At 42.2% G+C, this 20,858-nt stretch overlaps 1 protein-coding gene across 1 annotated transcript in view; it reads right to left on the bottom strand.

Annotated features, from left to right (window-relative positions):
• Positions 1–20,858, bottom strand: part of LOC308284610 (5'-AMP-activated protein kinase subunit gamma-1-like) — a 38,785-nt gene that overhangs the window by 4,139 nt on the left and 13,788 nt on the right. Inside the window, exons 4-14 of the mRNA XM_080725290.1 lie at positions 10,288–10,514; positions 6,904–6,955; positions 5,475–5,581; positions 4,739–4,820; positions 3,686–3,744; positions 3,542–3,587; positions 3,355–3,409; positions 2,806–2,932; positions 1,535–1,700; positions 1,386–1,423; positions 688–834 (exon numbers count right to left, since the gene is read on the bottom strand). Coding sequence (XP_080581416.1) covers positions 688–834; positions 1,386–1,423; positions 1,535–1,700; positions 2,806–2,932; positions 3,355–3,409; positions 3,542–3,587; positions 3,686–3,744; positions 4,739–4,820; positions 5,475–5,581; positions 6,904–6,955; positions 10,288–10,514 — 1,106 coding nt within the window. The remainder of the gene's footprint in view (positions 1–687; positions 835–1,385; positions 1,424–1,534; positions 1,701–2,805; positions 2,933–3,354; positions 3,410–3,541; positions 3,588–3,685; positions 3,745–4,738; positions 4,821–5,474; positions 5,582–6,903; positions 6,956–10,287; positions 10,515–20,858) is intronic.

Below are 20,858 nucleotides of genomic sequence, written 5' to 3'. Positions count from 1 at the left end.
TCCAAAGCAACGCTAGTAATAGTGCTGTGTGTTGTTTTGGTGAGAGCAGAAAAAAACACTGCACAGAAAAGATCTCCGCTTGCCCTCCAGTTGCCAGATTCTGTGAGTGAAACGACCAGGTCTATGAAAACAAGCCCAAAAGAAGCGACCAGTTTCACCTATTGAGCTCTATTACATTAGCTATTTTCTAAAAGAATGTTGAAAGCAAGGCCAAATAAGTAACTACACTTCAGAAACAAGCCCAAACTAAAGTAAACCACAACTAGCAACATTATAGGAAAACAGGATCAAAGTCGCTTATAACGAGCAGACCTGGCAACGCAGTGCGCATGCGCACGCGCACAACTGCGTACAGTAACTAGTCAGTGTACAGTCGGCTGGAAAACAATGTGCTTAGTTTTTTGCAGATCTTTGCAGTCTGTGAACAGTTAGAAAGAGTCTCATGTAGTATTTTCGGTGTGGAAGCACCTTAAAAGTACAGAGTAACCATGGTCTGAGATACTTGGCTTTCACTTTACATCACCTTCGCATCAATCAACCCAATCTGCCTGGTTACCATAGCGGAATGATGGACGATTTCCATCCAAAGCCGTACATGGTTTGGTGAGGAAATGGATGGGGGGCTTTCAGATAAAGGCTACTTTTGTACAGTATGTTATGTATGTATATGTGCTCCGTTGCTCTCACTTCAGCTCTAACTATCCGGTCCACTATTGTCTCCAGTGTCTCCAGCTTATGGCACTTCATGACTCCCTCGAAGTACTGGCAGCGATGCTTCAGAGCCTGGGTAACCGTTATGTCCAGGTTGTTGTACGTCTTCTCGGCAGCCAGGTTCTACACACACAAACACACACACTCTTAATGTTTTACTGACATCAACTAAGCCAGGGGTCTTCAACGTTTTAAGGCCACAGACCCCTTAGTTGAGAGAGAGATGAAGCAGGGACCCCCACAACCAGAGATTCCATATAGTTTCATCGTTTGACAGTATTTTGGATTCATGTCAATGTGTGTTTTCAGATATTTAACCACTTGAGCCGTCATTTCCTAATAAACTAGACCTTTCACTCTGTACTTGGTCTGATCTTTTTACCCAATACATCAAACCTCTGCCAAAAATAGGCGATCTACAAGCTCACAACGCCTCGTGTTTGCGAGGCGTTGTGAGCTTGTAGATCTGCCATTTTTGGCTAGTTCTCAGAATATGGACACTAGGGGTTCAAGTTGTTAATATAAAAAGGATTTGAAGATTTGGAGGACCCCCTGTAATAACTCTGCTGTTGAAGACCCCTGAACTAAGCAAAAATAAATAAATAAATGACATCACAGTCTCAGTCTGTGTTATACTGCATTCAGTTAAAGCAGAACAGAAAATGTAGACTTACTATGACGTCAAATTTGGAGTAAATATCCACAACTTTGCCTGCAGGGAGACAATATATTTGGGCAGGAAAGTGTCAATAGTGCATTCGTCATTTGGCATAAACTGTATATCATACATAGAGCTTCAACATGCAAGAGTTCTTGTTTGTACCCGATTCATCAACCACAGGCAAAGCAGACACCCTCCTCTCCACAAAGATATTTAGGGCTTTGATGATGGGTGTGTCAGGATGGATGAAAGCAATGTTGTTGTATGTACCAATCCCCAGTTCCCCAAGGGTTTGTTTCATGAAAGCTGGTTTGGGCATTTCACACACCTGGGAACATATGCAGAACAATTGGAAGGTAAACTGTCATTGCAGATACTTGCCAACCCATTCTAGTCATAGCCCCAATGAACACTAGGGGGCAGCAGACGTGACATGAATGTGAGGCAAAAGCAGTATTCATTTTCATTCAATTTCAGGATAGATCATAATGATTTAACCACATTAACCCTGTAGTTCCTATCTTTCTGAGATGTTCAAGATAAAAACAATGTTTTTTATATATATACAATGTGTGTATGATGTAAAAATACATAAACATGCATGTACTATAGACGTGTCATTGGCTAATGACACTGATGGGACTAATTGGCCGACGGGTCACAGGTGTTGGTGTTCTGCACTTATAAAACTGTTTGTAACACTTGTCTGTGAAGGTCTGAGGAAGAGCCAATTGTAAGCATATTTGCACAAAAAACATTCCTTGGGCTAGAAAGGCCACCACAAAACTATGGTTTAGTGATGAGTCATCACTTTTCACAGTGGTTTTCACACTTTTGTGGGGGCCTTTCTAGCCCAAGGAATGTTTTCCGTGCAAAACATATGATTGCATTGGATTCAGGCTCATGAAAAACCCCTAGTTTGACCCTTCAATTGCTACTTAAAGCAGATTTATTTTGTTGTATTATTTTACTGTATAGAAAGTCAATGGGAACCCAACCCTATTTGTTTTTAATTGAGTGGCTAACTTGCTTTTTGGAAAAAGTAGGTCCAGAGGAAACTTTGTGCAAAATTTGGTGCTTGTATCACAAAGTGAACAATTATCTCAGTAGAGGCCGGGCTAAAAGCTCTATATTACGAACTGCAATTTTGGTGTGCAGACTTTTTTCTCTTTTATTGTTGATTACTTTTAGTCCAGCACCCAGCCAATATGGCTTTGGATGTGCATGATCTTTTTGGCTGTTGCTTTTCTCTCCAAGATAAAAACATATCTATATGAAAATAACAGATCTACAAGCTCACAATGCATCGCGGCTTACAGATCGGCTATTTTTGACGCATGATAAAGTATATAGGGCTTGAGTGGTTAATCGTCTATCACAGTATTGAATAATGTGGCTTGAACACTAATGAATCAATAACCGCAGGTACTCACAAAGAGCTGCAGGAACTTGAGGATCCTCTTGTGTGTGAGAATGTAAAGTGCGTTTCCTGTGACAGGGTCGATGACAGGCAGCCGGTGGATTTTGTTTTTGATTAGAGTGTATACGGCTTCAAAAAGACTACAACAACAGAAACAGAGACGTTAATGACCACAATGGCTGTTGTTGGAGACATTACACCAAGCAGTATTCATGCCTTTAAGAGGCTGAACAGACACCTCCTCAATATGTGACTGTAATCCCATAAAGCTCAAGGACATTTAATCACAAAACATTCAGTTTATATACTATATACCCCTGACTGAGTAGCTGCAGATCAATGATAGGTTCTTTGAATGTCTTTTTCATTAAGCCTGTATCTGCATAAGCTTAATAAAAAATAAATAATAATAATAATAAGTCAGTGCGCACGCACACGCACACACACACACACACACACACACACACACACACACACACACACACACACACACACACACACACCAAGTGTAACTTTCAAAACAGAGAATTCATTAATTATCGATGACGATCAAACAATGTACCTTGCATCAGGTGATATGTTCACAAGAGGCTTAAATGTCGCTTGCAGGTAAACCTCTGTGGAGTATCAGAAGGGAGAGACTGGATTCAATGCTGCGTACATTATATAAAAGACGGCATTGAACACTGTCACAGAATGCGAAACAAACAGCAAAACAAGCAATACAGCACTATAAACAAGCTTCTAACCTCTCCATGTCTCAAGCTTATGTTCCTCTAACTCGTATATTTGCACCTGCAAACAAAAGATGCCAATCAGTTGAGAAAGCAAACAGATCCTCGATGGGACAAGCAAGTCTCATGCAAACATCAGCTCCTCTCAGGGACACCTACCATTGGTGACTTGTAGTATCTGTGTAGTATGATGATGAAGTCTGTGATTGTCAGCATTCCTGAAATAGTTTGCAAAGTCAACAAGCCTTGCAATACTTCGCTAAATTCATTAGTTTGAGACCAGCCAAGGGTACCACTTATTTTCTACTTATTTTTCTAAACATTCGTATTCTCTGGTATGGATATTTGACAGATTTTTAAGGCTTTTTACTTTGTCTTTTTTTTTGTTTGATCATCTCTGCTTTGTATCAATACAGTGCATCACCCTATGGCTGACTGAGCTTTCATTATTCAGCACAGGCTGACTTGCATTAAATCTTGGCCAGAACACATCATGACTCAGCCAATCCAGTGGGCATCAATATTATGGAAAGTCTTGGACATTTTAAATGACTAGATTTTACAGAATTCAAACCTGATTCTCGGGTACCAATTAGCACGGTTCTTAAGAAAAACCATACTTGGTTGACCGGTGTCCCGCAGGGATCTATACTTTGTCTGCTCCTTTTTTCCGTCTTTGCCGGAAAAATAAATAAATCTACAAGCCACCTACAAACACGTCGTGAGCTTGTAGATCTGCCAGTTTCACCAAAAATCTTCCCCTTGTATGACAACCCCAGAATAGGGACGCTAGGGTTCATGGGGTTATGGAAATTGTTTTTGGTGGAAATTATTTTCCTTTTTTTTCTGTGAATAAATTAACTTCTTCAGATGAAGGTTACTGAATGCGTAACAGATATCTTAACTTAACTCTCAATAGTTATTGCTGTGCCTAATGGTGCATGAAAATTCCAAATTACTTTAGCAAAAAACATTACACGCCACGCCACAGGCAAAAAAAAACTCTTGCTGGTTCAAAACACGCCACAGGTAAAAAAAAACATTCAGGCCTGTTTCAGAGAAGCACATGGCAACTGATGCACCCTTCTAATTCTCTACACGATAGTTATGATAATTCCTTCAGGCATTCATTAATTCATGCAGAGACTAAATAAGCATTTGTGACATTTTCCTAATCAGGTGTTTCTGCTTAATGGTTTTCAGGGCACTTACCCACAAAGCTTTGCTTCTCTGTATCCCATAGTGGAGCTGCTCGCACACCGTTGGCTACCAAGGCAAAGAATGCTTTCTTAACCTATCAAGGACATTGACAAAAACAATGACTAAAGAGCTTACCCGGTTTAAGTAAACACTTGAAACAAGATTTAGTTCTTTCTTCAAACCCCCCCCCCCCCCCCTCCCTCTAATTGGCATTGTACAGTGTAACATTTTTGATTAATGCAAAATTTGAATTCCTATGGAATTGTTTTGGTCTTAGACTCTTAGCATTTCCCTTTCATTCAGATAAGGTTGGATGTAGTGAGTTCAGTGGTTGAACTTCTACACATCAAAGAGCTTAAACTACCCCAAGATTACTGTTTAACAGCCTTATGCCAATTTCACAACCATCTTAGACAAAATTCTCCCCTGACCATTGTGGCCAAATGCTACAGAATTCCTGTGGAACATTAACTTCCCTTTATGGCACAAGTGGTGAAACTTCAATATCACACGGATGTTTTCCATTTTACTGCAGACACATTGTTTATTTTATTTTCATTGTCACACAGGAACATTGAAACTGGCCACTATGCATAATATTGTGTCTACTCACACTTGTTCACAAAGGTGTGCTGTGTGCTGTGTGTGTGTGTGTGTGTGTGTGTGTGTGTGTGTGTGTGTGTGTGTGTGTGTTTGTGTCATCAAGATACACAGTGAGTACAGATGCATGGAAGGGATCAGCACTTACTTGCAGTGCAGTGTCAAACACAACCAGCTTGGAGCTAGTGGGGACAATGTCGTAGCACTTGTGCGACTTCATAAAGCGCATGTAAATATCACTCTCTGGTTCAGCAGCTGCAAGGAACAGCAGGAGAGAGAAAAACACATTTAGAAAGAAGAGGGAGCGATCTGACAGCTCCTGTGATGCTGGATCCCCAGCTCTTCTCCCAGAGTCTATACAACCATTACTGACTTGGACCACTCAGGGCCACTTAAAGACTAAATGGCTGCTCCATCTGACGGCTCTGGTGGAAACAACCATAAAGCACCAGCAGTGGAGGCACGTAGAAAACACATCAGACAGAACATGATCTGGATAACAATGCAGGGTTGTAAACTTGTGTAAAGTAACGTGTAGATCAGGGGTTTTCAAAGTGGGTAACGGGGCACCCTGGGGTGCCGCGACAGCAGTCCAGGGGTGCCGCGAGATAATTTGATAATATTTGGAATTTATTTGGACAGTGAAAAGCCTTAAAAATATGTTTAGTATCATTTTAAACTTTAAGAACAAACGTATTTTCAGACAGTTCTAACCAAAATGGCTTATATTATCTCAACGTTTTCCTCGCAACATAATCGCTAAAATATGCAATAAATATAAGGTGCTGGCCTGGGAGTGAAAATTATGAATAGGCTATAATGTAGGGGTGCCTCGGATGAAAAGAAAAATCTTTATAGGGGTGCCCTGAGCCAAAAAAGTTTGGGAACCCCTGGTGCAGATAGCCAACAAAGCTTCTATTTATATAACAGAAACGCAGAAATGCTGCACTGTAATAGTGCAGTGGCACATACCAGCATTTACCTTGGTCCGAAATAGCCTTCTCATATAGAGCAAAATATTTAAAATATGTTAAGCATTTATCATTAGACGAATAGCCTGTTGGAACCCGTTTCTGGTTTCCAGCAGGCAATTTGTCTAATGTTAAATGCTGCAGGAAGTGCGACTTTCACTGCATTGCACTAAAGACATCTGTCGTGGTTCATAATGAGAAGCAACTATGTGCAACAAACGTCGCTCAAGATAGACACATTTAAAAGATCACTAGTGACCACTACTACTATGATGATAATGAACCGGTGAAGTCACTATATCCTGTAGTAGAGGGAATCCCTCAATTTGTGACATAACGCTGCCATCCTCTCTGATACTCACTGGATACCATTCTGCAGACGTGCGCTGCATACGGCACTTGATAATTAGGCTCTCATATTAGTCTGACGTTTACAAACAAACCCGTCGAAACGTTGCTATTTGGTTGGCTGTTCATCCTGCATCTCTCTTGTCAAACTTCCGCTTATCCAGACATAATGATGTTTGGGGGGGAAACACAATACTCAGTGAAAGGAAAATTGAGTAAAAATAGAAAATAGCCTATAATTACAAACAATGCACTCACCATCATCGTCTAATTCAAGTTTCTCCAGCATGCCTTCGAATAAACCGTAGACCTGCAGTGGGAAGCAGACAGAGGCAGAAGTTATGCGGTCAGATCAGGACTGTACAAGCAACAAGACCTCCTCACGACACAAGACGCGCACGCCTGGAACGCGCGACTAAAGTTTGCTGTAAATTATAAGCAGGGTGCAGCAGCAGCAGCAGCAGCAGCAGCAGAGACTTCCCTCAACGTCCCGATAATCTACAGCCAGACACACCGTCATCACGTCCCACAGGCTGCAGTCAGCCTGGCTTCATCCGATGCGACCCACTTCACACTGTCTGGAAGCACTAGAAATTGATCGCCAAAAAAACGTCGTCGATGTTAACTTTATTGCTAAATTATTATCAGACGATGGACGCACACGCACACCCCCTACAGCAGCAAGTGGAACGGTCCTGATCCATTTGCTGCAGTGTGGGAGAACCAATGCCTACACGCTGGTCATACTAAACCACTACTACAGGAGGTAATTTATGTCTCAGAATGAAAAGGAATTACAGTTCACAACAAACAACACGGGGCAGTTTTCTGCATGTCCCCGGCGTGTTTGGCTGTAAATACGCAGTGGGATAAATAATACTTTCCCTGTCTGTCTGTCACGAAGGGGAAAGTCCGTGGCTCACTGTAAACCGAGGAGAATGCAGCCACAGCCAGCCAGCCAGCCACCATCATGCTCTGAGTGAGGACACACCCCTCCATGCAGAACCAGGTCGCTTCACCATATTAGGACATTCCTTGTTACCTAGTAGCAACAAGCTACACACACATCCTGTCCAAAACACAGAGTGGTTCTCAAAGTGGGGTCCAGGGACTCTCAGGGTTCCTTCAGGGGGTTCTAAATTGACCCTTACAAGTCTGCAACTCTGACAGTGTACAGATGACAGAGTATTAAAGGAGTAGTTCACCCTCAAAATGACCTTTTCCCTATTGATTAGTACTCACGCGAGTCACGCGATGGAGACTTGAGTTCAAAAAATACATTTTGTATTTGTCGCATTCTTAATACAATATTAATTTGATTACAATAAATGTACCCCCATTGATTCCGGATGGGACCCAAATCCGGAATCAATGGGGGTAAATTTACTATAATCTATTTTTTGTCTTTGGGAAGTCTCCATGGCTTGAGTAATCAATAGAAAAAAAAGTATTTTGGGGGTGTCCTTGATTTTTGGAGCGGTGAAACCGTCTCCCTATAAACAGCTACGACTGTGGCTATGTGGGTGGGTGGCCGGCGGGCTGGGTCTGTTGAGCAGGCCAGGCACACTCAAAACACACACACACACACACACACACACACACACACACACACACACACAGATCTAGAACACATAAAATGTAAAAATATATACCTTATACAGTAAGGTACAGTACAGTAAGGTACAGTAAGTACGGTACAGTAAGGTACAGTACAGTAAGGTACAGAAAGTATGGTACAGTAAGGTACAGTACAGTAAGGTACAGTAAGGTACAATAAGTACGGTACAGAAATGACAGTACAGTAAGGTACGGTACAGTACAGTACAGTACAGTAAGGTACAGTACAGTACAGTAAGGTACACACACTCTCACACAGGGTATAGCTGCTCAGCTTCACCGCTCCACTTCGAACCGAGGTTTGATTTTTTTGTTTTACGTTTGAGAAACGCGTTCTTACAGGAGGAAAACAATTAATATGTTGTATATTTAAATAGGATAAAGTGATGTACTGTCCAGCTTAAATAACAAACATCCATCTCATTTGCCTCTAGTTTATGCATTAGCAAAGTTACCAACAAGTAGGTCCTAGGACAAAACAACAAAAAAACAACATGCTGAGTCATCTTGAGTCGTTGTTGCATACAAAACAAGCTTCATGTTGAAACATTTTGTGTGTGCCTGCCTGGCCTGATTGACAACCCACTGCGGCAATATTATATACAGTATGCGGCAATATATACAGTATATTATATATACACAAACACAGTATATATACATACAGTATATAAAGCCTTATAAGTCTCCTCTGGGATTCCCCATTGTTGCACTGAGTCACCCAACAATGGTGACACAGCGCTTCTCCAGCCAAAACTACTGCACCTTCATAAATCTTTCTTTGCTGCATCACAGGGGGATACATCCTGCTGCTGCCACAGGGAACAACAACATGCACGCATAGCTTTAAGTGAAGGTAACTTAATTAATCCACTTTAAGACTGGACTTAAAATTATAGCAGGGGGCGCCCGCTGGCCTACCGGTCCGGGCACATACCACATACAGTAGGCTCAGTGTAGCCTGACAGCGTGTCGCTGGTTTGAGTCCCAATACCCGAATACCTTTACTAGGTGTCACTCCCCATCTCTCTCCACATTTCCTGTCAGTCTACTGTCCTATCAATAAAGGCATAAAAAGTGACAGAGAGAGACTCGTATGTCTCCCATATCCAGCCTTGGGAGTAAGTATCAACAAAAAGACGAGGTTGGTGATGAAATATTGATTTGCCCTTTCAGGGTACTATTGCTCCAAGCAAGCAGTTGACGTAATCATTCTTCATGAGACCACAGTACATCGCACAGCAACTCCTCGCTCCCCCTAGGACACATCAGTATCACACATCAGCTTCCCCGCTGTTATCACAGAGATGAATTCTAAACAAAATCATTGCTGATGAAGAAACACAAAGCTAAATAAAATGAAACCCTGACCTGATTTAGCAAGACCTTTCATTTGTAACCACTAATTCTATTGGGGGCCATGCAGAAACAACACACACACTGTTCAGACACTCAGGACAGATGTTGTAAATACTGTCTTGTTGACACACACAACTGAACGGCATCAGAGCTCAAATCAAATGAATTGATTGACGTGGTTTCCCCCATATGCACATTTGTGTGAGTAATTTCCATGTAAAATACCTTTGGGAGCAAAGTAGCACATGATATCGTCGATGACGCCATGAGAGGCCACCATTGCCGAGCCACAAATCACAAAATCTTTATAAAAGGGGAAGACTGCCCATTTTCAATATATACCTTAGAGGAGTTGTGTGAAAATAATAAAAGAAAGTTCCCCCCCTTCTGTGTTGCCTAGAACTGGAGGATTGACTTGGGGGTTTGTATTGTAAAGTACACGAGATGACATCACACCGGTGTACTTTACAATACAAACTCCAAAATCAATCCTCCAGTTCTAGGCAACACATAAGGGGGGGAACTTTTTTATTTCCACACTCCTTTAAGGTATATTAAAGACATAGTTCAATATTGAAAATGGGTGGTCTTCCCCTTTAATATTGGAGTGTTATTGGAGAAACTAGTAAAAGGCAGGTTAAAAAGATGTGAGTACAGCATATGACTCACTTGTTGTGAGGTAGTGTTGGCTGGGACAGGGCTGGAGGAAGGAATAGGGGGTTTGGCAGAGGGGAGGCTGAGTTGCTGTCCTGTGTCAGGGGGAGAGGAGAGCGAGCGAGAACGGGAGCGAGAATCCAGGCGTTCGAGGGCAGGCGCACTCGGCTGGGCCTCCAGGGAGAACAGAGGGGTGCTGGGGGCCTGGGTGGGTGTGGTGGGAGTAGAGGCGAGTCCAGAGGCTGTGGAGAGATGAAGATCAAGGATGAGTTGCAAACGTTAGCGCTCTCTTTTCTTCTAAATGTAACATCATCAGGTGGTCAACTTGCAGTTTTTGACTTCTGCATTAGCATTCAAACTGGTGCCACTCATATGTGCAACTGAGCTAAATCAGTGTACTGAAAGGTAACCACAAGTGGCTCATTGGAGACAATAAACAATACAATGTGGAATTTTTACACGTTTTCAGGCCAAGGACCCCTTAGTTGAGAGAGAGGGGGAGCAGGGACCCCCATAACCTGTTTCCATATAGTTTCATCATTGGACAGCACAATCATCAGTGTATTTTGGAATCATGTCAATTTGTGTTTTCAGATATTGAAACACTTGAACCGTCAATACTTAAAAAAAAAAATGTGACCTTTCACTCTGTACTTAGTCTGCTCTTTTTCCCCTCTACACCAAAGCTCTTTGCCGAAAATATCCGATCTACAAGCTCACAAGCCGATACAAGCTCACAACGCCTGCTCACGGCGTTGTGAGCTTGTAGATCAGCTATTTTTTGGCTAAAGTTCTCTGAATACGGATGCTAGGGTTCAAGTGGTTAATATAAAAAAGGAGGGGAAAAAAAGGTTTCTATCACTCCAAGATTTGGAGGACCCCTTGTAGTAACTCTGAGGACCCCCTAGGGGCCCCAGACCCCCTGTTGAAGACCCCTGGTGTAGTGTGTACAAATATTATTTTTCTCTCTTGCGCATGATCTGCATCTGTGCCCCTCCAGTCCACGAACAACAGGCAATACATGTATTAAAACCAACCAGCTCCAGTCCAGTGGACAGCTGTCTATGAAACAGGACCTCGTGCAGGCTCTGGCAGTGTTAGGTTGAGGGCGCCAGACACATGACAGCCCTCACATGCCCCTGAGGACCAGACGTCACAGCGTTACGCTGGGTGGCATGAGACACTCACGCCCCCATCAGCCTGTGAGTGGGTTGTCTGATGCAGTGGTTCTCAACCTTTTCAGCCCGCGAAACCCCAAAATAATCATATTTTAACTGGGGACCCCCCCATCCTGACAAGCACTAAGAGTTGAGGCATTACATTTTGTATAACACAGTTCTATTGTGAAAATAGCAGATCTACATGCTCACAACGCCTCGCATTGCAAGGCGTGGTGAGCATGTAGATGGGCTATTTTCACAATTTCTGCCTCTAATATTTGACAATTTGGCCAATGTTTAATTTGTCAAGTATTAAAAAGTCCTTAAATTGTCTCTTTAGAAATGTGTAGATACCCTCTCTACACTTAAACTTTATGCTGGTTTGTTTACTGTTGAGTGAGAAAACAACATTGCACATTAAGTTAATCATCTGGGGACCCCCCAAAATAATTTGGGGACCCCCCTGGGGGTCCCGACCCACAGGTTGAGAACCACTGGTCTGATGTACATATGATGTACATATCACAATCCTGATCTGCATGTTTCAGACAAACACACAGTGGTGGAAAAGTATACTCAAATGATTTAATTAAGTAAAAGTATCAATACCATCAGGTAGAAATACTCTGTTACAAGTAAAAGTCTGGAATTCAAAATGTACTCGAGTAAAAAGTACAAAAGTATTGGCATCAAACTATACTTGAAGTACAAAAGTAAAAGTCCTCATTATGCAGAATGTCCCATTTCACAAGTTTTCAAATGTATAAAAATCCTTTTCACAATGCGTCGCATCTCAGCGCATTGTGAGCTTGTAGATCGGTTAATTTTCAAATGGGCAAAATGTTTATAGGGCTGAAGTGGTCAATGTATGTTTTGTAATAACTAGTAAGACGCTCTAAGGGTGAGAAGGGACCGAGGTCACACACATGGGCACGCGTACGCATCCGCCTGGGTGGCGGCAGACTGCTGGCGCTTTGGCATGGGATCAACTTTGACCAAAAACAATCACAGAACTGGTTGGTTGTTTAAGTTGGACAAAATGTGGCCATATTTTCCCAAATATGGAGATGACGTCAGACATCATAGATGTCTGACATCATAGACCACATGAGACTGACACAATATGTCCATATATGGGCATTCCCCATAGGCCACATGAGACTGACACAATATGTCCATATATGGGCATTCCCAGATGATGACCTGTTAGGGCAACCACACTAATGCTGCATTCACACTGAGAGAAGCCAAGCTAATGTTTAGCTTGGTAATTCAATGTAATCCCTATGCAAACCAGCTTTAAAAAATTCCAAGCTTTTTTTCCAGCTTGGAAATTTTAAAAGCTGGTTTGCATAGAGATTACATTGAATTACCAAGCCAACCATTAGCTTGCCTTCTCTGTATGTGAATGAGGCATAAGACAATACCTTTTATGCCCGTCATCATAGAAGCATGAGGTATGACAGCTACAAGTTTTCATTCTAAATAGCGACCTATGGTCGCAATAATCAAATTCTTCAAAGTAACTAAAGTTGTAAAATAGTAGTGGAGTAAAAGTACAATATTAGCCTTTGAGATGTAGTGGAGTAGAAGTAAAAGTATTGAAAATACCCAAGTAAATACAAATAACTCAAAAGTGTAGGCATACTTACAGTAAGTACAGTATTTAAGTAAATCTACTTACCGTATTTTCCGGACTATAAGGCGCACTTAAAAGCCTTTAATTTTCTCAAAAAACTACAGTGCGCCTTATAGTCCAGTGCGCCTTATATATGGATCATTCATTGACATTGACATTCCCTTTAGCACAGCTCCATCTGTTGGATGCATAACACAATGGTAGCGTCTATTATGTGCGCCTTATAGTCAGGTGCGCCTTATATATGAAAACAGTTTGAAAATAGACCATTCATTGACAGTGCGCCTTATAGTCAGGTGCGCCTTATAGTCCAGAAAATACTGTAGTTACTTACTTTACACTACATACACTACAGTTTGTACTGTTGTGAGTGCAGTGCAATGGGAACACTGTAAGGAAGTGGTTCTCAACATGTGGTCTGGGGACCATCAGGGGTTCCAGGGGGTCCCCAGCTAAATGATTGCTAGTGAGTTACCAAATATACCCGTTTGCTTACCTTAAACAACTACAACTTAAACATTTGGTTGGTTTGGTAACATGAATATGGTCATAAAATAAACTTGACAGTGAATACTTAATGGTATAACTAACACTTAACTCGAACAACTGCAGGAATTCTAAACCATAATATTTGCAAATTCTAAACCGTAATATTTACAAAGTTCTCCATTGGGGCAAACACACTTGGTGCTTCCGAATAGGCCACTTACAGTAGTAATACAAGGCTAGACAGCTCACTGGCTGTGCCCAAAGTGGGCCTCATTTGATCCTTGTGTGCAGTGGACCTTGACTTATTAGGCCCAACTTGATCCTAAAATGTTCAGTAGCAGTAACATAATTTGTCCCCAATCTGCTGTTGTCTGAAGCCTTTTAAAACATCATATTTACCATGATCGTTTCTCTAAATTCTATTGTTCTTCTTTGAAATTACAGTTACAATGGAGTCCGGAGTTTTACCTACAAACTAAACTTTCTGGACAAATTCGAACAGTGATTTGTCTCACACCGCGGAAGCTTGTTCGTCACTCTCCACTATCTCTTGACATTTAGCTGGCTCATACCAGCCCTCTTTGGCCTGCTTTGCTTCTGTCGTGTTGCCTTCTTATTTTAGCCACGCTGTTGTGGCACATTCCACAGCAGGAGATAACCTCCACCCACCCCACCTCGAGATGGGGCAGGCTAGAAATTGCAGGGTAACAGGAAATGGATGCATCTTCAATATACTCAGTCTAATCAGTCTAATCCTTTCGGTGGCTACGGACGACCCCTGTGCTCTAGACCCATTGCTGACGTGCGTGTCCAGCATAAAATGCTGGATGAGTGAGAACTTTCTCAAGCTAAATGAGGACAAGACAGAAGTTCTCATAATAGGTTCTACTGCCCAGAGAGAATCAATAATAAATAGACTTGGTAACCTGGCTAAAGAAAATAACACCTCTGTTAAGAACCTGGGGGTGATCATTGATGCTGAATTAAATTTTAATACACACATTAATCATGTCACGAAGATTGCCTTCTTTCACCTTAGAAATATTGCGCGAATTAGAGCCTATCTGTCGCTGAACGATGCAAAAACGCTGATCCACGCTTTTGTTTTCTCTCGGCTTGATTACTGCAACGCACTTCTCTCTGGTCTGCCAAAGAAAACAACTGACAGATTACAACTTGTTCAAAATGCAGCAGCCAGAGTTTTAACAAAAACTAAGATAAGAGAACATATTACTCCAGTTTTAGCGTCGCTACACTGGCTCCCGGTTGTTTTTAGGATTGATTTTAAAATTCTTTTACTTGTTTATAAAGCTCTAAATGGTCTGGCACCTTCGTACCTCTATAACTGCCTGCATAGATATGTTCCAACCCGCCCACTCAGGTCCTCTAGTGCAGACCTACTTGAGGTGCCAACAATGACATATAAAAAATATGGTGAAGCAGCTTTCTGCTTCTATGGACCGACAGCTTGGAATAAACTACCACTACACCTAAGACAGGCAGCCTCGGTGGATAGCTTTAAAGCACAGCTCAAGACCTATTTCTTTACTCTTGCTTTTAGCTAAATTTTTTAATCCCTATGCTGCTATTGACGTCCGCACGGCTCTGAAATTGTTCTTCAATGTTCTATGCTTTTATTTTTTCTTGCTTTATTGTAATCATTTTACTTATCTCTTTTTTATGTATTTTTTATTTCTATTTTACTTTTTCTCTGTTAAGCACGTGTGCTTCATTTTATGCTCTGTAAAGCACTTTGAGCTGCATTTCATGTCATGAAAGGTGCTATACAAATAAAGTTTTATTATTATTATTATTATTATTATTAATCAACTTGCTGCACGATGAGTGGTAATCATAAATCTAGTGCATGTATAGAGAAATGCAACACTGTATGACAGTAATGTACGTAGGCTGAGCAGATGCATTGAATATAATAATGTGCAAAGCAAGTATAAAGGGCAATCCTGAATAATTGTTAGTGTCTCTCCTGTCTGTGTAACGCTGGCATATGTTGTTCAAACCCACGCAAGCAGAGCTAGTCTAGAGCAGGGGTTACCAAATGGCAATCCATGCCAAGGACCTCCAAATAATTACAGCCTATGGCTAAGGCTCATCCATTTGCGAAATGGGTTGGGGAAGAAAAAAATAGATAAAAAGATAAAATAGCTCATCCACAAGCTCACAAAGCGTTTCATCGTGATGAGTTTTAAGTTTGTAGATCTGCTATTTTTGAGAAAAGAGAAAAAGAGAAGGGATGCCATGTTGAAAGCGTTTAGTTTACTGGCACAATAAGCTTGATTAATTTGAATCCATTACTATCTTTACTCATCTTCAAATATCCTGTTCCTGCTTCTAATTGCCCCTGATTGTTTGCCTCACCTATACTTCATCCTGTGAATCATACTGTATTTGGTGTATTATTATGGGTATGTTAATACTTGTTACTGCATGTGCATGTATTGTTGTTTTTTTTACTTTTGCTTTTGTTCATTTAGCCCTCAAGGATACATTAATGCATGTCTGGTATTCTGTGAGTGATTCGTGGGGTGGAAGTGGCCAGTTTTGGAGGAGCTTTTGCTTTGTTTTGTCTGTTAATGTCAAATGTCTTAACTCATTTAGTGCCAGCGCCCTCTAGGGGCCATAGAATGCCAGGGTATCTCTCATAGGCGAGCGCTTTAGCTTCCAGGACCTCACCTTCCAGGACCTCACGTGCTCACGTTCATGCACGTCATGGAAAGGTCCCGGATGATAATGCTAACAGAATGGCTATTCCCATTTTGTCATCTAAAAGATCATTTTTGGGCGATTTCGCCGTAAATAAACCTCGCGCCGCTTCCCTAAAGACACAATCCAGAGATATAAGCCTTCAAAGATGTGGTCTTTCATTGGATTAGGCGGAGATTGGCGATTTCGTTCGCAAATAACGGCCGGCCGGGAGGTTGCTAGCTTTCGGCTAGTAGCTAGAAAAATCAGGCCAGGCTTCAGAAGGCCTCTTATCATTTTATTCATTTAATTAAAAAAAGCCGGACTACTTCGGGATCGGCACACTCGTGTACTCATCGGAAGCGGTGCCGAACATTGGGTGAACATTGGGGAGCTCAAAAATGTATTTTAAACCATTTTTAATGGAATATATCGTCAGACAGAGTAGAATGGCTAGCTGGCTAGCGGCTAGCGAGCCAGGACCACCCACGACTCTACAAGCAGCTCGGGGTAAGTGAATTAATAAAAAAAAAATTGGATTGGATTGAAATAAAGCCGAACTAGTTTGGGATCGGCACAGAATGAGTTAAGTAAGCATGGATGTACTTGTTGTATTGTTCTGTCTATTGTATTTTCTGTATTTTGTAATGGTGACCCTCTCAAAAATAAGATAATACATCTCAAGGGGTTATACTTTTAATAAAGGTCATAATAATTTAAATTAAATGTTTTATGTATTGTTTATTTATGAATTTATTTTCATTTCTTTTAATTTCCCCATCCTTTGAAATTGACCCCCCTGGCGCAACCCCTGGTGGACCCCAGAAAACTGTGACCTAGATTCTAGAGCAATAGCGTGTGTGTGTGTGTGTGTGTGTGTGTGTGTGTGTGTGCGTGCGTGCGTGCGTGCGTGCGTGCGTGCGTGCGTGCGTGCGTGCGTGCGTGCGTGCGTGTGACGATTGGGTACTCCCCTGAGGAGTATCAGGGCTGAGGGTGTTGTCAGCCACGTGGGGCAACGTGATCCTTTCTGGTTGACGTCAATAGCGAGGCCACCACAGAGCCCCCGAGGGACAGTCTGGAACAGACATCGCTGGCCAGCGCTGAGTGTGTGTTTATAGGTGTTGTTAGTGGCTTTGCAGCAATGAGCAACACGTCATGCCATGACCCCAATTAGTAACAAGAATATCAACGCCATTTCCTACGTAGTATCCAATATTGACATCCTGTGAAGAGACAGCGTCTTCCTAGAAACTAGGTATCACTTCAGCCAACGTGCAGAAATGGACAGGTATAGTATGTATTCGGACTTTATACTTTTCAGAATAAAATGAAAATGTAGTTTTAAATTACTCTCTATATCAGGGGTCTTCAACAGGGGGTCCGGGACCCCTAGGTGGTCCTCAGAGTTACTACAGGGGGGCCGCCAAATCTTTGTGTAATAGGATCATGTTTTTTACATTATACCGTTTGAACCCTAGCATCCCTATTCTGAGTGGAACATTAGCCAAAACTAGCAGATCTACAAGATTACAACGCCTCACGCTGTGAGGCGTTGTAAGCTTGTAGATCGGCTAGTTTTGGCAAGGAGGTTTGTAGAGGGACAAAAAGAGCAGACTAAGTATTTGACGGTACAAGTAGCTTAACGTCTGAAAATACACATTACTCCAACATGATGACAGTGCTGTCAAATAAGTCTAAGCTGTCTAATCTATGAACATAAACAAAATTTTATACAATATGTAGTGGGGGTCCCTGCTCCTTGAAGGGCTTCCGGGGCCTCAAACTCAAAGCCCTACAGAGAGCGGTGCAAATGGACCTGTGCATTGTGGGAGGTGAGCTTCCCTCCCTCCAGGAACGGTATGAGAAGCGGTGTGTAATCAAGGCTCAGCGAGTCGTTAAGGACACTCACCACCCCAGCCACAATCTGTTCTACCATTGTATCAGGAGCTGCACCACCAGATTCCTGAACCCTTTCCTCCTGGCTAGCATCAGATGGTTAGCTAATAGGGCGAGGTCGCGCTGAAACATCAGAGATTCTTAATACGGCACAGTTAACAAGCAGGAGTTAAACTATTAATCTGGTGAGTCATCATTGTGATGTCAGAACAGGTCCGCTAATGTCTCTTTTGGGTCTCGACATGAAAGGTTTGGGAACCACTGGAGAGGTGCTCTGCTGCCGCTGTATTGTAAAATGTAGTAAAAACCGGCATCTATGTTTACAATGACATGCCTGATATATGCTGCTAAATGATGTCTCATCTGCACATGAGACTAGACTACACCAGCAGTGTAGACAGGATTGGCTACTCCTGGCACAATGTGGGTGGGCACAGATACAAGCTTGTACATCGGCTATTTTAAAAGGGAGCGTTTCGCTGTTTCTACGCATCATCTTTTCGACACCCAAACCTAACCCTTACCCTAACCTCAGTGGGGTGAGTCACTAACCCTCCCGACGCTCCGTTGTCGAAATGATGGTCTTTCGAAAGAGCGAGATTTCCCCATTTTAAAATAGCGAACATTTCAATATTTACAGCACAATACAATCATATGTCATGGAAGTGGACTTCCCAAGCAATATGGAAATGTTTTAATTTTAGAAATCGCTTCATAATTGACTGCGGTGTCTTTCTTTGCTTCCTTCCTAGATAGCAGCGCATCACTGCATCGCGCCGCAAATTCTTTAGTTCTTTTTGGGTGGGCACAAAAACTAAATGGGTGAGCCTAGGCATATCCAGGCCCACCCTTGGCTACGCCCCTGCTAATACACACAAAGGTCTAGATCTGTTACTGTTCTACTTAAGTTCTATTTCTGCACCTTACAGTATACAGTATCTGCTACTATATAGCGTTATGTCAGGCAGAAACCTTGTATCTCCATATTTCAACTTTTATGTAGTCATTTTGGTAAATTAAGGCCTTACTTCATCATACAAGAATGTCGTATATAAGTAGTGAAAATCTACATGCTTGTAGATCGGCTGTTTTCACGTTTTAATGTTTTTAAAATAATTTAAAAAAAGAACGGTTCCTCTCGACAGCAACACTATTTTATTCAGCAGCTATTTTAACGGCCTCATACCACTGCCCTTTTTAACTCTTTCTCAGCCACGGGGAGCCACTTAAAACCGGATTAAACCGTACTTCTTCTGTACTTAAATTAGCCGGACCGGAATTTTCCGTACTAGGTCATTAACTCATACAGTGCCATCCGGCCACAAGGGGCGCTAGAGTGCCAGAAATGTATCCATAGTCATAGACCTTCATTATAGCTTTTGTTGACCCTCCCCCAACTGGCTTGTGTTTTCACTCCAGTCAATGCTATGGAGGACGAGAGGAGGAAGCTAGCTGACACGTAGCCAAAATGCTAACCCATTTAGAAGCGCGATCTAAAGCTATTTCAGCCGCAAAAAACTTTCTCTTTGGGTCTGGGAACACAATCCGGAGAAAATCCTGTCTAAAGATGTGATTTATTATTGGAGTGGGGGGCGCGATGCGGCCGTTAGCGCGAATACGGCCCGTGGATGGCCGAGTCTAAGTCCCGGGCATGGATGGACGTCTAGACCGGGGCTTCGTTGAGGCCTCCGATAAAATAATTCATTTCATTAAAAAAGCCGAACATGTTCGGGATAGGCACACTGGACTACGTTCCGGAAGCGGTGCTGAACATTTGGTGAACATTGGGGGGCTCAAAAATGTATTTTAAACCATTTTTAATGGAATATATCGTCGGACCATGTAAAATGGCTAGCTGGCTAGCGTAGGACGAGCCAGGACCACCCACGACTCTACAAGCAGCTCAGGGTAAGTCAATTAATAAAAAAAAAAATGTATTGGATTGAAATAAAGCCGAACATGTTCGGGATAGGCACAGAATGAGTTAAAAACGAAATAAGTGATAATGATCGAAAAAAAAAAAAAAGAAAAAAAACGATCGGCACCCCTTCTCTGTCTCACCTTCGGTCTAACCAATAGCATCATTCTTCTCTGCGCATGAACCTGAAGTGCTTTTGATCGCTTTCCGGGGCAGATTAGCCTTTTCCCATAGACTTACTGTATAGACGCTAGCATTAGCCTAGCCGAAGTCCTAGGGGGTAGGCTATTGAAAATGTTTACATGGACTGTACATACGGAGATGATCACATGCGCCCACATTGATGTGCACGGATCGTGCACGCGAAGCGCACAGGGAGGAAGATGCCTCCGGCAAAATCCCCATTATATGCCAATGCAGATCGAGACAATTCGGTGGTGAGTAAACAACAGCCAATCGGGATGGGGTAAAAAAGAACGTGGGAACGTGGGATCGTGGGACCGTGCTGATGGTCATATTCAATGTCTCAGATCATAATACAATAATAGAAATTTCCGGCTAGTCCACTGACAGCCATTCTGGGCAGGCTGTGGAAGTGTTAATGGCCTGACCTACTTGATGTACAGTATATCTGACCTGTTCTCTTGTTCTTTCTTTCTATTACAATTCGTTCTTCCCTTTGCTGAAAACTAAAATTATGGTAACCCTTTTATACCTGTGAATCTGTGACGTGACGATAACATTGAATTTGGCAGCCCCTTCGGTTAAATGTGTACACTCT

The sequence above is a fragment of the Nannobrachium achirus genome (genome assembly GCF_963921795.1).
Source record: "Nannobrachium achirus genome assembly, chromosome: 5".
NCBI classification, from domain to species: domain Eukaryota; kingdom Metazoa; phylum Chordata; class Actinopteri; order Myctophiformes; family Myctophidae; genus Nannobrachium; species Nannobrachium achirus.
This window is presented reverse-complemented; position numbering and strand designations above follow the sequence as displayed.